Genomic DNA, 18,021 nt, shown 5'->3' with positions numbered 1-18,021 from the left:
AAATTTTTCAAATGTTCATGTGATTTCTACTCAGTGGTACTCACAGATTAACTAATATCATAAATCTTGATAACACAAAACTATTAAAAAATATATATCTTCACCTCTGCCAAGTAGAAGTGTTTATAAAATTCCTCCCTTGGCCGGCCATCATGCTTGAATTTTATACTTGCAGCAACAATCGCATTTGCCACATTCACCATCATGACTATAACCTGGAAGACAGCTGATTGAAGAATCACTTGTATGCAGTGTGGAGCTTTGCCCCTGCCTTTGTTCTCATCGACAGTGATCAGTTTCCAACCTAGATCATCACCTTTCAGTATCTGCATATGAACGATACAATTCCACGAAAAAACTATTCAAATAAAAGACCAAGTACGCAGCCAAAATACACTGTTTATGCTATTTTTAATTTTTTTATTAAAATTTGTGTTATTGAATATTTTATAGACTGTGTCGAAGGAACATTCCCAAAAGCAATTAAACTTCATGCAAATTTGTGAAACTTCTTTGGCAAATTGCTATTTTATCATTTTTTCTCTATGGTTTTGAGACTGCTTTTTTTTGTTATAATCTGAGTGAATTTTAATTATGACATGAATGTCGCTCTCCACTTGTTAATACAAGATATACGGAAGACTGGATGTTGTGAAGATATTTATTATTTCAGATGTTTATTTTTTAAGGAAGGAAAAAACTCATCTCTGCCTCCACCGGGAGTCGAACCCGGGTCCCTCGATTGCCGGACGAGTGCTCTGACCACTAAGCTACAGAGGAGATAGAGATTTTCCTTCGCTAGAGCGTATATATGCCGAACGGAACTGATCGGTTTCACCGTCCATTGCACGGTTCCGTTCGGCATATATACGCTCTAGCGAAGGAAAATCTCTATCTCCTCTGTAGCTTAGTGGTCAGAGCACTCGTCCGGCAATCGAGGGACCCGGGTTCGACTCCCGGTGGAGGCAGAGATGAGTTTTTTCCTTCCTTAAAAAATAAACATCTGAAATAATAAATATCTTCACAACATCCAGTCTTCCGTATATCTTGAATTTTAATTGTTACACACACGCCAAAACTAAAACACATGCGTATGTTAATTAGCTCTATAAGTTGGTGTTAAAATTTTTTAGACACATTGCTTTTTAATTCATATTTCATTCAAAACTAATAAACATTCTCTATAATTTTTGAGAGACGGACTATATTATATTGATCATGAATGTAATAATTTAAATCTTTTTCTATATTGTTCAAGTTGAATGTCTTATTCAACTTGAACAATGTGTGTCAAAGATCAAGTAAATTAAAATTATGTAGTCATTTTGATGCTTAAATCTTTTATTTGATTAACCCATTGAACTGAAATGTTGAGTCCAGCTCGCCATGAAATTGTCTATCTGAGCAGTGCTGCCTGAAAATAAATTGTAGTTCAAGGGGTTGATATTTCTTAAATTGCAGTATTTTAACACGTATAAGGAACCCCCCACCACACAATTTTTTGGACTTCAAATTTGGAAAAAAGTTTAAAAGATATATTTATAATACTATCCATGTATACGAAACCCCTCCTATTTCTGGAACTCAATTTTTAGCAAAAAGGGGGCACTTTATACCCGTGCCTTGATTATATAAGCATGCTCTTTTACAAGGAAAAGAAAGAAAAGGGAATTACCATACCTGTGGAGTAGATTCAGTTGGAATGGTGCCTCGTTCACCCCACATTTGTTGGAACTGAACTCTGATTTCATTGAAGGTTTCTGTTATCACAGCAATAAATACATTCTGAAAAATTCAATAAAAGAAGCATTAAAAAAAAAGAAGAAACACTCCAACGTACATCAAGTATCAATTGAAGTGAATAGAAATGAGCATGTTCTTCTGAAATCTGTGATATCATTGAGCTTCCAAAGAAAAAATAATAATTTTTTTTCTTATACCAAAAAAAAACAAAAAGACTTGTGGGACAACTGGTATATGCATTTCTTTATATATATCTCCCCTTTTTCACTATGCTAATTAAAACAGAAAATGACACATCTTTCTATTCTTCTCGTCCAAGATGGTGAAGCAAATGCATGTTATTTTAAGCAATTATTTTTCTTTATTTATGTATGCTCAAAGCATTATGCATCACTTTATGCCTCCTTTTGGAAGTATGAGACTGCTTGTGCTGGAATTTGTCTTACTAGGCAATCATATCTATACACAGCACATGGTTACCCATTCTCTTTCCTTATGAAAGCCCCAAAAAAGTTTATTTTTGCATCTATGATAATTATTTTCTAGGAAAACTGAACACAAGTGCAGTTTATAAACAGTTTATATTCAGAATTTCTTACACTTCAGTGTAGTCAAATATTTTGCATGCCAAACTTTTTTTTTTGATAAATGAAATTTTGCTGTCCTGTGAATACAAAACTACGCATCTCTCTTCTTCTCATCTAAGACAGTTAGACATCTTTACTGATAACAATTTAAGTTATTATTTTATTATTGATGTATGATTGCTGTGGTCACTTCCTATTGTATATATGAGTGTATTTAATTTCTAGTAAAACTCTTATCAGAAGTGTAGCCCACACAAACAGGGATGAATCTCGGGGGGGGGGGGGGATTGTTCCTCCCAAGAGCCAAATAACATAGAAAAATTGGTATGTTCCATAAAATACAGGATGATTTTACAAACTTGCACAATTAGTGGCCCCTCCTGACACATCACCCTGAATCTGCGTCTCACTAGAAACATGTCTGTACTCTTAATTTTTTACACTCCTGCTTCATCAAATATTTTACATTCTTCTGCTAACCTACCTCAATTTTTCCCCTTATGCAAAATAAGAATTGGTTGTCCTGTGCAAGTGCATGTGCCTATATTTATATAACCTTTCCTATATATATAATCTATTTTTATTTAAAAAAATTAATATTAACTCAAACGTTAGAAGGACCCAAATATGAACATAAATCATGAAAAGATGCATACTTTCACTAGCCAGGAAAGGAAGAATATCATGGTTGTGAAATAGAAAGTTGCTCTCCATGCTGGTAAACTATCCATAGCTTTGTACATGAGAAGGGCCCAGCCTTCTTGTGAAGCAGCTTGATATACTGTGAAAAAACTGTGGGCTGTAACAAGAAGGAGAAAAAATACATTCTCTTAACTGAAAAATATCATAGAGAAAAATCTCATTTTATATGATTCATGTCCGAACACGGACAAGACATTTTGCAAATTTCCCTTTCCTGCTCGAGTACGAGATATTTTATTTCAGTTCAGGGATAAATGTCTCCAATTTATCCGATTTTTGATGATTTTTGTGATCAACTTTAAGCTATAAGTTCTGGACATTTATTTGCTCATTTAAATATGCAAAATTATCCCAATGCAAACAAAATCAGCCAACTGGTATTCACATACAATGAAACTTTTATAAAACAATACTATTCTCAGGTTCTAGCACACTTCAAATAGTATTATATATTATGTCTGTAGCTCTACTTTCCTCTCGTCTCTCTCAGTATTTTTATACAGGAGTTTCTACTGTTTTTTAAAAACAACAATGCATTTGAGCCAACTTGAAGGCTGAACAAAAAAACACTTCCCATGTGTTGGACTCCTTGACAACCCAACTATACCATATCATTCAATGTACAGTAGAGGCTTGATAATTCGAGTCTCAAAATTTTGAGGTGCTTCGATTATTTTTCAAAGCATATTTGTTTTCCACCAATAATGAGTTTTCTTTCATTTTGTCTCAAGTTAGTCTTAACAGAGACTGAAGGGACTTTGATTTGTAGACTGGGTTCTTTGGCAACCTTTAAGGGTAAAACTTTTCACAGGCTGTTTTATAGTAAATACCGCCAGCTCCCTCGTATTCACGGTTTTTTTTTCCTTTATGGGATTTTTTTTTTCAACACTTAGAAATCGTCATTCATGTGTTTTGTTTACAAAATTTGAGTTGTGCATGTTTAGGATGGCTCACTAATGACATTAATGTCATTAGCGAGGAAGCTGTGGCAGCTCCCAAGAGAGAAAGTCACCTCGGGTTGGATTAACCTTTGGCTGCGCTAAAGGACATAACCATTTCTACGGAGCCAACTGCAGAGACTATAAAAGACATTGCCACGTTAGCGAAACAGATGAGTGGAGAAGTGTTCAATGATATGGATATAGAAGTCAAACAGCTAATTAATAGCAATTCAGAGGTATTGAGAGAGGAGCAATTAATGCAGTTGACGCTCTTGAAACTGAAGCGGTACCAGATGAAGATCAAGATAAAGAAGTAGAAGACAAGTTCACCATGAGAACCATAGCGGAAGGGCTTTGCACGTTCAAATCAGCAATAGATTGTTTTCATGGCATAGATCTCTCTATGGTATGCTCTTCACATGTAGAAATGTTGGTAGAGGAAGCCTTGTTATCATATTCCAATATACTTGATGATATGAAGAATAAACGGCAAACAGAAATCACTATGTTCTTTCAGAAAACATTGCCAACAATCGCTGCACCCTCTTTTACATTCCCATATACCTCTGTGTTACCCTGCTCTTCTCATGCTGTTAAATAAACTAGATATACAAGAAAAAACCATGGTTTCAGTTATTCGCAGATTTCCTGTATTAGCGGTCACCCCCGGAACATAACTCTCACTAATACAGTACTATGGGGGGGGGGGACTGTATAGTCAAACTTGGTTAATTCTAATTCCAAAGTCACTGGAAAAAAGTTTGAATTACATAAAATTTGAATTATCCAATTACTCTACTTCCGATCTGTAAAATTACTACAAATTGCAACTTAATCATCTACATGCACATCATATAATGGTTACCAATTTATTGAAATTTTTTCATCAGTTACAAAACCGTTTTCAAAATTTTAATAAATCTTGACCATACTCAAAGCCTGATTTACGAAAACAGTTACAAAACTAATCTACTAAACTAATTTTATTACTAACATCAGTAATAAAACTAATCATTTGATCATTTTTGCTGCATCACTCACTATCATTTTCTGCACACGAGGGCTAATTAGACCAAGACCTACAATTTATTGGCAATTCCAAACAGCAGGCTTGTTTTTATACTCATTGACAGGTTGGTATGCTAACTCCTCGATGGGGGGACTCCATGTGGTAGCAATTTTTTCTGTGGTTGTGTCACCGTTTTTGTTGTACCCCTGTGTCAGGAAAGTTTTCTGACAAGGACGAACCGGGTATCGAACTCACGACACCTCTAAACATCCTTTGGTACTTTAGGCGAGTATCTTATCAACCTGGGCTACCACACCCAGTAATAAAACTAATGTTTCCCAAATTTTGATTAGGATTCTTATGCTATCAAGGAAATATACTTTCACTAATGTATTACAATCTGAACATTCTGATACTTTCCATACTCTTAATGACAACAGAAAGATTCAGATTTTGAATGATATACCTTGATCTATAAGTTGAAAAGCCATAATTGTTATCGATTGGTGCACAGTCTTGATGCACTGACACAATCTTGATGCATAAAATGGACATTAAATTATAAAAAAAATGAGTAGAGGGAAAAACAGAATTTTAAAACTTTTATTAGCGTTTAAAAATTTGTTATTTAACAACTTTATTGGGAAAAACAAAATCTGGCTTCTCATGGAATTAATTTCCAAACTAAATTTACTCATACAAAAATCATAACTTTCTCCTCCTCCTCCAACTTCAAATTACTCAAAATATTCAAAAAAGTTTGAGTAAAACAAAAAATTTTAACATTAAATTAGATAGAAAACTCCAAGCGGAGTTAGTAAAAGTTCGAATTATCCGAAATTCAAATTAACCAAATTCTACTGTATATAGTTCACACACAAAAAGTATATATATACATTTTGGGCATTCAGGCCCTGAGCCCCTGTCAGTTTCATTTATAAAGAAGCCATACGTCTTGACAGTTGTGTAACGAATTAAGGACAAAACAGGTAAAAGTATAGGTTCAACCCCCTCACCCACTCACTTAAAAAGTTGTTTTCTATTACTTTTCGGATAATACAAGTTTTCATTAGTCCGAGCTGGTCTCGATCCTACTCAACTCGGACTATCAAGACTCTACTGTATTGAAGTATCAATGATTACTATACCGAAATCATCAAAGCAGTTGAAGCCAGATATGCTTTTAGGTAAACTGATGTCCATGCAAACCATGCCAGGAGGACACTGATAACCAAAATCAGAACTGTTGGAGCAATATGTGTCTGGAATGGCAAGGTCATCAAGTGTTACATTCCTGAAAACAAAGAAGATAAAATACATATCAACTATCAAAAATTGGTTGAGGAAACAAAAACATAGAGAAAAAAATCTTAACTAAATGATACTGATTGAAGTGTAGCTAGTATAATCTGCACGTACAAGATTTGTTACTTTGAGGGGGAAAATGTTGCCTTTTTATTTGTAGAACCATATACCTGCACATGCAAATTTCATTTATTGATTGGGAAATCTCATAGGTTGAAAAGGTTTTTAAGTCAAAATCTTTAAGAAAAAAAAAAATTAATTCTTTTTTATTCGCATCTATACCCTGTTTTTGTTTTTTTTTAGTTCATTTTCTCTCAGTCTGGAACACACTTCAGAGTAGCATCGTGGATACTATGATGTTTATTCTTGAATAAACTGACTTGATTGCATATCTTATACTAATAACACCTATTTCAAGATACAATACACAACTTCCAAAAATACCATACGGACATATTTTATCAGCTCCTCAGAGCTTCTTCCTAACACAACTCTAGGTTAGACAAAAAAAAAAAATGAAAATAATAAATGAATTTATTATGAACTAAATTAACTCATGACCTTTTTCCATTTCATCAGGGGGTGAACAACTTCTCACTATTCAAGGGCCAACATAATGGTCAGCTGAAGCGTTGCAGGAAGCACCCAGGGGCAACACTCAGGTGTAATAGCTGAACTAGAAAATTGCAAAATGACCCAGGAAACTCATAGATTTGTCTCCGCCATAAGTAATGCGGTGAAATATGAGCTATTTAGTTGTTAGAATTTTACCCTGGGATCCACTTTTCCATAAACATATTGCAAAAAGCATAGATTTATCTGGTTGCGTTCCTAATGTAGCATGATGAGAACAACAAATTACTGTCGTCACCAGAAATAATAAATGTTAATAGTCTGTTAATCAGGAAGTTTGCTGTTGAAACCAACAAGCTTAAAATTTAAAATTTAAGCTATTGGTTTCAAATAATGATGATCAGAAAATCAATTTAATACACATTTATCTCTACTTAGTTGACGGAGGGAGCACACGTGGCCCAGTTGTTGGCCACTCCTGCATTGCACAATGATTTATATAACTCCTGTGAAAAAAGGAAAATCTCTCAAAATCTGTCGATTCTGGAAGATCTCCATCAATGACTGGGAGTTAATTAGTGATGTCACATCATTACTAATTTGTATACTCTTGAGACTTCTAAAAATGTATGCAAATACAAAGCAATTACCTTTACAAACAAACATCATCTAAAATTTAAATACCATCTAACTTGATAATTATATAATAAATTAATCATAAATATATATATATAATGAATTGACCAAAAATACAAGAATATAATTTTCTCAATATAACCGCTATTGAGAAAAAACATTTTTTTTCTCAAATTATTTTCAAAAATATTCATTTCTCATCCCAGCCAACCTCTCAGAAAAAAAAGCTACGAATAATATACAATGATCTATAATCTGTACCAAGAAATTTGGTTCAATTCAATTTTTCAGCATATAATCCGAGGATTATATGAAGAAAAATTGTGATACATCGAAGTTCAACATGGTTTAAAAAATATATATAATTCATGACTGGTTTACAAGACCAAAATATGAATTTTAAATTTTCAGCTGTGATACAAACACTTACGCAGGATCAGTGCCGTTTCTCACGCAATGATTGGACATCTTTCCGAAAAACTGAACCCCAAGCAAACCATAAAGAGACATGAAAAACAGGAAAAATAGAGTGACATTGTATATCTGCTGGCTTGAGCGTCTGAAATATAACAAGAGAAAATTTAAATACTCCTGCAGACTACTTGCAAAATACTAACTGAAGAAAAAATGGGACAACAACCAAACCTTGGCTAATGAGTAACTCTGTTAAAAAAAAATTTCTTGCAGTTTTTTAGGCTTAGCTAACAAATGCTTTTGTGGATGTGCACTAACTTAATGTAGTCTGTAGTTCTGAATTTTCACGCAAACTATAAACAGAAATATTATAACTTGAGTCTGATGTATTTATGTGTCCAACCCAGCGATTGCACACTTCCCTGAAATACAGGGTGTTTCAAAACACCCTGTTCATCTATTTCTCAAGAGAGCTTTTAAGCCATTCCATGTGAAATAAATGAATATGTTGAGAGAAAATACAATTTTTTCTTATTTTAAAAATCTATGCTTTAGTGTGCATGATAAGACTCTTGGCACAGGGATGTGGCACAATCTCAAGTGTTTCGGTCCTGTGGGTGTTTCATGTTGGAAATTTTGATTTCTGAATCAATTTTGGAGGTGCTCGGGATCATTCTACAAAGTTCTGCAGGTGCTCCAGCAGCCCCAATTTCCACGCCACCAGCTTAGACAATGAGAGATCAAGTCAGTGAGCAACCAAAACGTAACCAGAGCTGAGTTGTCACTGAGTTATCAAAAGATTGACATTGGAGAATGTGTGTGCACGGGCAAGACCTAGAGAGCAAGAAACCACATCAGTGAACTACCAAAAGAGTGGCCTAGAGTGCGTGTGTGTTTAAGCATGTGAATGGCCAATACATTGTGAAAGCAAGTGAGTGACCAAAAGATCTAAATAGCTGGTTGATAAGTCAGTGAATGATAGAAAGCGTAGCCTAGAGAGTCAGGGGTCAAGTCAGTCATGACCAAAAGAGAACAAGGTCCCAGGTCAATGAGTGATTGAAAGAGTGATGCAGAGAGTGAGGGGACAGGTCAGTGAGTGATCAAAAGAGTGACTTAAAGAATGTGTCTACCTAATTCAATCTTTTAGTTGCTCACTGATGTGGTTTCTTGCTTTCTAGGTCACTCCTATACACACTCATACATCATCTAGGTCAGAAGAGAGTGTGTAAACATACGAGTAACCAAAAGATCTCAGGGGCATCTGAACTATTTTGAGCCTGCGGGTGCTTGTCTAATATAGAAAATTTTGATTTCTGAATCAGTTTCGGGGGTGCTCAGACCCAACCCCACAAATTTTTATAGGTACAATAGGTACTCGAGCACCCACAGCCACCCCAGCTCCAACACTACCGTCTCGGTATCAACTAGATGAATGCTTGAGGTATTCCATAAGCTTATCTTTGCCATAGGAAACAGAAAAAATCACTACATCACATAGGGAATGATCACACCATCTATGAACCTGATCACACAATAAAACCATATATTGTGTACACAATAAAACCATCTTTATTTTTCATGTTCCAGTGAATTCTCCACGTTTCATCCAATTGTGAAATTCTTCATCTCAGCCTTTTGTGACTTTTCAACCTGTTTTACGGTGCTTCTTACTGTTTCATAAAACTTATCTTTACTTTTTGGGAAGCACCCAGAACAAATTAAATCATTTTTATATAGGAATCTACGGGGAAATTTCATTTCAGCTAACAAATACGATTCTGAAACTAATTATTTCTGTTACCCATGGTAAAACAGTGTCACTGATTCACTGAAATTAATTTTTTTGGCATAAAAAGGAAAGATTTAATACATTGATTTTACATCATCATGATCACACAAGTAAGGGACATTAGTGTGATTTGATGATGCACTGTATAGCACTCACTTGAATATTTGATTGATCCTTGATTTTGGCATCTGGAACTTCAGAAAAATGCGTATGAAACGAATCATGATCAAAGGGCGAGGAGCTCTGAGTATAGAGAGGTATGAGAATTTCGGTACCACCAGAATTATTTCAAACACCTTGGGGAAAAAAAACCAATTTGTGTAAATTGAAATTTCTCTCTCAAACAAATAAAAAAATTATAAGAAGATAAAAACTATTCCTCAGAAAAAATTATTCTGGTATGGCTCTATACCCTCTATAACTTTATACATCACTAACTATAATACCCGGCACTGCCTGGGTTTTCTTCAATTACTGGGAGGATTGAAAAATAGAAAAACCATCATAAAAGAATAAACTATAATACTGGTAGAATTAAAGAAGTGACAAACCATTGCAAATGCATATGTATGCCTGAAACGCATTGCTAGGGAACCATGGTAACCAAAGTAAACACTTTGAAAGTTATTGTTGAGGTCCAGAAACCATTGTTGCCCAACGGTTTTTCACCTATTCCGGGCATTTTCCCCTTCTCTGACAAACTTTTAAAGTAGCCTATCGTTCAATTCGGGTTCTGTTTGGTATATATGCAAAATTTGGCAACGACTGTTCCAAAAATTTAGATTTGTATAGAGAACATACACACACACACAGAAAGTCAATTTTATGTATATAGATAACACAGCAAAACATTTATGACAACAAAGTCGTTTCTAATACACTGCATTCTTCAATAGAGAGTATCAACAATGGCAAAATAATACAATATATGATAAATACTACATAAAAGCGTGACTAATGATATTACTGTACCTGCAAAAAAACCGAGATCCAAAGAAAGAAAACCATTGTTGCATCAAATTGGCACCATCGATCTTTCAAATAAGAATTGTCTCCCTAATAGAATGAAGACACAACAGTGTTTTGGTTATTGGTATTAAAGAAGATGCTGCAAGAGCAGCAGAGTCAACATATGATTACAATTGAAATGATAATAGCAACAAACTTTCAAGCTGAGGCTTCACTTTGAAAACCCTGCTTTCTGTAACACACAACAGGAGGGTGATAAATTCTTGAGGTTAAGCTAAGAATGTCCCTCCTGCAATCAGTGGCATCTTAATGAATGGGGGACCCAGGAAGGGAGGCCTCAAGTCAAACAAGGGACTAAACTATTGAAGGTTTTCATTAATATGCACATGAATACAATTTAAATAAATAAATATATAGTGTTTTATTAAGGTAATAAAAACACTCCCAAAGAATGCTTGGGCCTGTCTCCTGAACTTGGGACACAACTTAACACAGTTGTTATCATACGATGCTCGACAGACAGTAGTAATATGCAAAGGCTCTTATAGGAGGATTTGGTAAACCTACTAATAATACACTCGAGTGGCATATCAGGGGTTTGCACACATAATGAGAGAGGTTTTCCTTTCAAAGTGAACTTTGTAGTTAAATTGATACAATATTTAAGCATAACCTTCATTATTCGTGATGGAATTTCAGCATAATAATTCAGTGAAATACCTACTTTTCTAAGAATTGCGAAATAATTGGAACTGCGTTTGCTTCCATCCCCTCGGCTTTGATTTTATTCCATAAAACCCTCCAACAGTCTCCCTACAGATGCGACCCATCTGCAGCAGTGTTTTACAACTGTTTTCATGAAAGTAAATTTTGACAAGTGAATTTCAAATTGGGTTCGATCAAAAATGCCGAAAATTCCTTTATTCAACAAGTGAAAAGGCATCAATCACACCTGTTTTTTTCTCAAGAAAAACTACTTTTCATACAATGAAATTAAAGTATATTGTATTGTGATTATTTTGTTTGAATGAATTTTTCAGAAATGCAGCACCATCATGAATGCAAAATACTGTAATTCAAATCTCAGTGAGTGGTTCTTCCCACACCTCATATCTTGTTTTTCTCTGTGCACACAGAGCAAAAACACTGCTTGTTCAGAGTTGGTACCAAAATTTCACTTTTCTCCTTGTATAGCACGAATGAACATCTTTCAAATTATTCCTTGTAAGCATTAGAAGCTGGTACTTCCCTCAGGCTAGTGATTCAGTTTTGGCACACTGGGCCATTTATTTATGGCTATTATGTGGGGTATTTAACAGGGTCGGAGAGAGAAAGGTGCACTCAGCACTTACTCGAGCTGATTCCGAAGCATGGGGACACAAAAAGGATCAGCCTTGATGGTGAGTGATCAAAGTTTTATTTCTATTTTGTTCAGAATTAATACAGGGTGAGCTTTTGATGTTATGTCTGAGCCTGAGATTTATGTTTGCTTGATGTTTTTTCAATGTCTGGTAAATTTGTATGATGTAGTGTCAGAAAAAAGTATTAAATAAATTCCCCCCCCCCCCGAGCACAACTCAGGTCTATCGCCATAGGCAATTTACTACCTAGTGAGTTGTGCCGGAATTGTAAGTGTGTGTGCCTAACAGTCTGAGTGCGTATCTGGTATTGTGTATGATTTTTCAGTGCTGCCATCTACAGTGGCGTCGGAGCCGGGGGTGCTGTGGGTGCTTGAGCACCCACGGTAATTTGTGACATGGATCCGAGCACCCCCAGAATTGATCCAAAAATTTAAATTTCCGATATAAAACTAAAGACGAGCACCCACAGTTTCGAAACACTTCCGACGCCCCTGGCCATCTATATCTCGGAAGTGAAGTGAGTGATGTGTGGTGACTGAATATTTGTACTGTTTGTAGGCCTGTTGCTCTCTGTGGCGAGACTTTTTAACGGGGAGATCGGCTCACATTTGCGCCTCAAAGTTGGGAACCACAGAAAATCAACTTCAGCCGACTACCACTGTGGTGACGGTGGGGATCGAACCCGGGTCCCTGCGATGCGAGTCCATCACTATGACCCACTCGACCACCACAGCGGCTATTAAATAAATGAAAGGTTAAAATGTTGCACGACTGTAGTATCTTCCTTTCTTTTTAACATTATTCCTTATTATTATATCTTATATGTCCTGAACTGGCCACTCAACATTGTTTAAAAATATCAATACTCTAAACATTAAACTGCTGCCTCCTGATATAATGATAATCCCTCTACAATGACATTTTTTTTTTTTTTGGTCCGCATAGTATCATTATATCGAGGTTTCACAGTATAAAACAATGGATACGATTTTTGTCCAGCAAAAGAAAAAAAAATTAATAGCATCACTTACCATTAAAAAACCGCGAATATGCATTTTCGTGATCATTTCAGCAGTGAAGAGAAAGGTCACGACAATATCGCACACAAACGTCACATAAATTAGCGACTCATACTTCTCCAGCGTTCGCGGAGTGTTCAAACTCACAGAAACCAAGCTTAGAAGAGCACAGAACCTTAGCAGCGTACGAACCCATCCCTACGATGAGGAAGAAACATATTAGATCAAGAGTAAGATCATGAGAACGAATTGTATCATGTGCAGTGTGGGGTGGGAGAATACAAGATTTTTATACTCTAAAAATAAAAAAACTTCTTTCGGATTCCGAAAGAAATGTACAGGGTGAAAACTTGAATCTGTTTCAGCTCAAATAACTTGCAAAATGAGTAAGCCACAGCCATGGATATGGAATTATGGGTATGGTGAAAAGACAATACACTTCATGTCATGAAGTGAAAGACAATACACACAATACACACACTTCTGATGAAGTACTTTTCAGCTTCCTCTAGCGTTAAATTTCAGAAATGAAATGAGACAGCTTTTTCTCAGCCAAATACATCAAGAAATTTGATATTTTTCTGGATATTATGCCAAGGTGAACTCGAAAATTCACCTGGTCTCTGCCAGGACTCGAACCCAGGTTCTCTTGCAAACAGGATAAGCATGCTACCATATACACCACTGGATATACGACCCTACCTTTATTCCTCACACTATGGTGTGAGGCACTGAAGTAGAGACATTAGTATAATCCCTTAACTTTGAATTCCAGCAGAAACCAGATGGCTTTCCTTTCTGAGTTCATCTCGGCATAACATTCAGAAAAGTGTCCTTAAATGTTCTTAAAAATGTCCTTAAAAATTCCTTATTGGTTGATGTCATGAAGATGTAATGACATAATGTGTATTGTTTATCAGTTCCTTGGTTACTCTAGGCCAGTTTTGTAAAATATCTTTTATAGAACTTTTATAGTGTAATCCCAGCCTGAGATTTATTTGAGCTGAAACTGACTTGAATTTTCCCCCATTGTACATATATGAGCCTATAATAAGTGTTTACAGTAAAATCTCAATATAACGATACTACGCGCACCAAGAAAAAAATATTGTTGTAGAAAGATCGCTGTGTAGAGACAGCAGTTTCACGTGGGACAATAGGCATGTCCAAAGAAGACTTGAAAAATTATTGTTGTAGAGCATGGCTTCACAAATATCTGATGCCATGTCACCATAGGGACTAGAAAATTCCGAGATTGGTGCCTAAAATTTTCTATATGAGAGTTATTGTGAAATTGAAGCTAAGGATGAAACAAAATTTCTTGTTCCATAACAGTACACCTTTCACCATGGGAAGAAGTAATGAAGTCCCTGAAAAGTAGAAAAAAATAAAACATTTATTGGACCGTTTTTATCGAGCAAAACCCACGCTTGGCTCCCAAGAAATTTGACAAGCAACTGAATATTTTTTTCAATTTTTTCAAGCTCTGTTGTAGAGGGATTCCTCATAATATCAAGTATCGTTATAACGAGGTTTCACTGTATATGAAACATGTATTTGTACATATTTATCCACTTGAATACAATAGAAGGAAACAAATCAGAAATATTCTTACCAACTCTATGTCAGAGCTCTCTGTTAGACTCTCATCTGGCCCATAGTCAGCTAAAATGGGTTCACCCCGCAGACTCTGCTTTCGCCCTAACATGGTACCTTGAAATCAGAAGAAATTATCATATTTTACTTTAGTATGTGAAATAAAATCTTAAGTACAAGTATCTTGGTGTTTCAACTTTTTGGTTGCTTAGCCCAAACAATTATGCATCATAAGTAAATTCTGTAGTCAGTGTGAAACTTGATGCCCGCACATAAATTTGAAACACCGTTGAGATTGGCTGCTTATGATATCGAGCTATATATGATGGGTCTATTTGAATTTTCTGAGTAACATTCTCACTCAAAATGGACCTGCACCTCAAAGCATAATTTTTTTCATTGTTATGCAACAAGCCCTCAGATGACTGGAAATGTTCTGCGGTAAAAAATTCCCATAATGGTGTTTTCTACAATTTTCTTCTGCAGCAGCATTGATCACTCTGCAATGTATGGCACAGTTTTCAGCTTATTTGTTTTACTCTGCTTTGGGGGGGGGGACCTGTGGTGTAGATATACCAGCAGGCATCCAGTTTTATTCTGACTGGGCCTGTAGTCAGTCATATGAGAGCAATGCCCCCTCCCGGCATCAATGACGGAGTCAACAGATCTAATGTGAATGCATATAAATTAGAGATGGGATGAATATTTGGCAGGTATTTAATTCGGCCGATTAATGCTTAGGTATTTGGCAGAATATCTGTGCAAATCTAAGCACACAAACTAATTTAAAAAAATTATATTAATTGAAATTTTTCTCATAAATTAACAATTTACTGATTATATTTTATTGTTCTGTGTGTATCCCTTTCTGTCCAAGAGATTATGTAATGGCAAATTTCTAGGATAAGTAAAACATGAAACTCAAAACAATATCCTACAGCAATAACGTGGAAATGAGCATAAATTACGTAAGTTCACTAACTGAAGGATGTACCTAGACAAGAAACGTATTGAACTACTGAAAGGGGCAAAGAACATCTAGAGAGGGAAAATAAGTCGTAAATTTTGTGATGCATTAATACTTGAGAGTAAATAATGGTAGTTTAATTAGATGTAAAATTGTAACAAGTGTTAAAAAGGAATTGATCCTGTAAAGTACCTGATACCTTGGCTAATGAATGCCACAGCTTACAAATTTTTCGGATAACAAAGATTTTTTTTTTTTTTTTGCTATTTTTCTGCTTCGGCTAATGAATACAAATTCAGCCAATGAAAATTTTTGATGATATGAATGCATGCAGTAACATAAAATAGCTGTCTCGTAAACTGAATTTCCACACCAATCATAATCAGAATTGCTGTCACTAGAGCGCGATTTATTCATGTCCACCTTAAAATTTTTTTTTAAATGTACCTCTTTCTGAAATTCTCTGAACCATTTCATATAAAATGAAAGATTCGGCCAAAATATAAAGTGCATTAAAAAAATATAAGGCATTCCCCATAGATAATGCTGATTCCCATAAATCTGAGTGTATTAACTCAAGAACTTCTTTGGATCTCACAGTTCTATAAGATGGGAAACTGGCTCTTTTAGACTCTCCAATGTTACAACTTTCACACATGCATAATCTTTTAGATTGGAATTTTTCAAACCAATTATTCTATCAGCGTTGTCATCCATTCTTTTTCCAAAAATAAAGTTCCTCTGTGACACTGGTACATGAAGAGAATCCTTGAGGATCATCCTATGCAATTCACCATCAGACGTCACATTCACTAAAGTATCACCAATTTCTTTGACTGTAGTAAGATGGGGTCCAAATTTCACAACTGTAATCTTCCAAAGGTCTATATAATTCTTGAAAAATGCCATCGATGATAACACATGATATGTGGCAGCAGAATCTTATGTGAATGTTGATTTTTCATCTTTTATCGTCTTTTTGTTGATACCATCCATCTTGGTGACAAAGAACATAGAATCGCTCGCCTGTTTATTTACCTTCGAAGGAATGTTTTTAGGTCGATGACTGCCATTTCCACTTTCCGTATTCTCTCTGTATTGCTTGAAAAAATGTCTGGGTTTGTTGCACCAATAACGGATGATCTGTTTCCTCTCTATTCTTCTGGCACATCTGTCTGGAAACACTTTTTGTCCTTGAGATAGAAATGTTTTTTTTTCCCATTTGATCCATGTCTTCCAGCTTCTGTTCACTTTGAATTTGACCATATTCAGAAAAGAGCTCAGTTTCTACTTCTTTTGAAGTGAATTATTCATCTGGTAATCCATATAATCTCATCACCATATTTTCATACGTATCTGGAAGAAAGGCTGTAAGTTGATAAGCAGCATCATCAATTTTCTTTCCAGCATCTTCTAAGTCTTTTGCTATTTTCTTGGCTCTCGCAATGAATATTCCAATATGCTGCGTTTTCTCAGGTCTTACCATTATGAATTCTTTACTCAATTCTGCTATCCTTGAACAAGATTTGGGGGAAAATGTATCTCTAATTTTCTGCCGGGCTTCCAAGGGCGATATTATTCCATATAAAATAGAAACTTGATTGCTTGACATGTGCAACTTCATAAGGCCTATTTTCCCTTTCTTTGAATCAAATCTATTTTTATCAGCCTCTGATACTGTGACTACTTTACTGCACACCAACTCTGGTCATATATCATCATATGGCAATTTCCAACCAGAGGAGTTGGGTGGGAGATGAAGGCTCCATCCATCGGTGTGATACTGTGACTGCCAATATCGGGTCAGATTCATCAATGAATTTCTTACATCTAATCACTTGTAGAAGGGATTCAATTCTTTCTCTCCAAGTATGGATGTTCTAGTTAGTCAATACAGGGACTTTCACCTGCCCAATGCTGCTTCCAATATCCTCCATATCTAAGCCAGCCATCTTGATTCAGTCAGCACAATGTCCAAGATTTTTCAGGGCACTGTGCCCCATAACCATTCCTTGAGTTCATTTCCAGTCCAATGACTTACAGCAGAGTAATATCAGTGGATAAGATGTTTATTTCTTGCACAAGATAAGCCAGATAATAGATTAAGATAATAAATGCTAATGAAAATAGCCAGACTATATTCTACTGAACCTCCTACCTCTCCAATACACAATCAACTACTGATCTATGGATCTACTATGAAAAAGGGAAATTTTCCCAGAATCCCCTGGTCTTACACTGATTGATAATGAGTGATTTCACATAATTGCTAATTTACATATACTGATGGCACTTTCTAAAAATGTATATGCACCATTTATCTCTTCAAACAAATAAATTAAACAAATATTATCTCTAACTTGATAATTACACAAATTATAAACATAAATATTATATCTATTGCTAGGCT

General features: G+C 35.4%; 1 protein-coding gene across 2 annotated transcripts in view; it reads right to left on the bottom strand.

The window, feature by feature from the left end:
• Window positions 1-18,021, bottom strand: part of na (sodium leak channel non-selective protein na) — a 53,762-nt gene that overhangs the window by 34,316 nt on the left and 1,425 nt on the right. For both annotated transcript variants that reach the window (XM_089248405.1, XM_089248406.1), the window contains exons 2-10: window positions 14,664-14,761; window positions 13,061-13,246; window positions 10,672-10,755; window positions 9,856-9,995; window positions 7,927-8,055; window positions 6,131-6,276; window positions 2,987-3,129; window positions 1,681-1,785; window positions 105-326 (exon numbers count right to left, since the gene is read on the bottom strand). In XM_089248405.1, the coding sequence (XP_089104531.1) occupies window positions 105-326; window positions 1,681-1,785; window positions 2,987-3,129; window positions 6,131-6,276; window positions 7,927-8,055; window positions 9,856-9,995; window positions 10,672-10,755; window positions 13,061-13,246; window positions 14,664-14,756 (1,248 nt within the window). In that variant the 5' untranslated portion in view covers window positions 14,757-14,761. The remainder of the gene's footprint in view (window positions 1-104; window positions 327-1,680; window positions 1,786-2,986; window positions 3,130-6,130; window positions 6,277-7,926; window positions 8,056-9,855; window positions 9,996-10,671; window positions 10,756-13,060; window positions 13,247-14,663; window positions 14,762-18,021) is intronic.

This window comes from Pholcus phalangioides, unplaced genomic scaffold, assembly GCF_987345545.1.
Source record: "Pholcus phalangioides strain wild (caught in Gottingen) unplaced genomic scaffold, Ppha-v1.0 ptg000020l_1, whole genome shotgun sequence".
In the NCBI taxonomy this organism is placed as follows: Eukaryota; Metazoa; Arthropoda; class Arachnida; order Araneae; family Pholcidae; genus Pholcus; species Pholcus phalangioides.
This window is presented reverse-complemented; position numbering and strand designations above follow the sequence as displayed.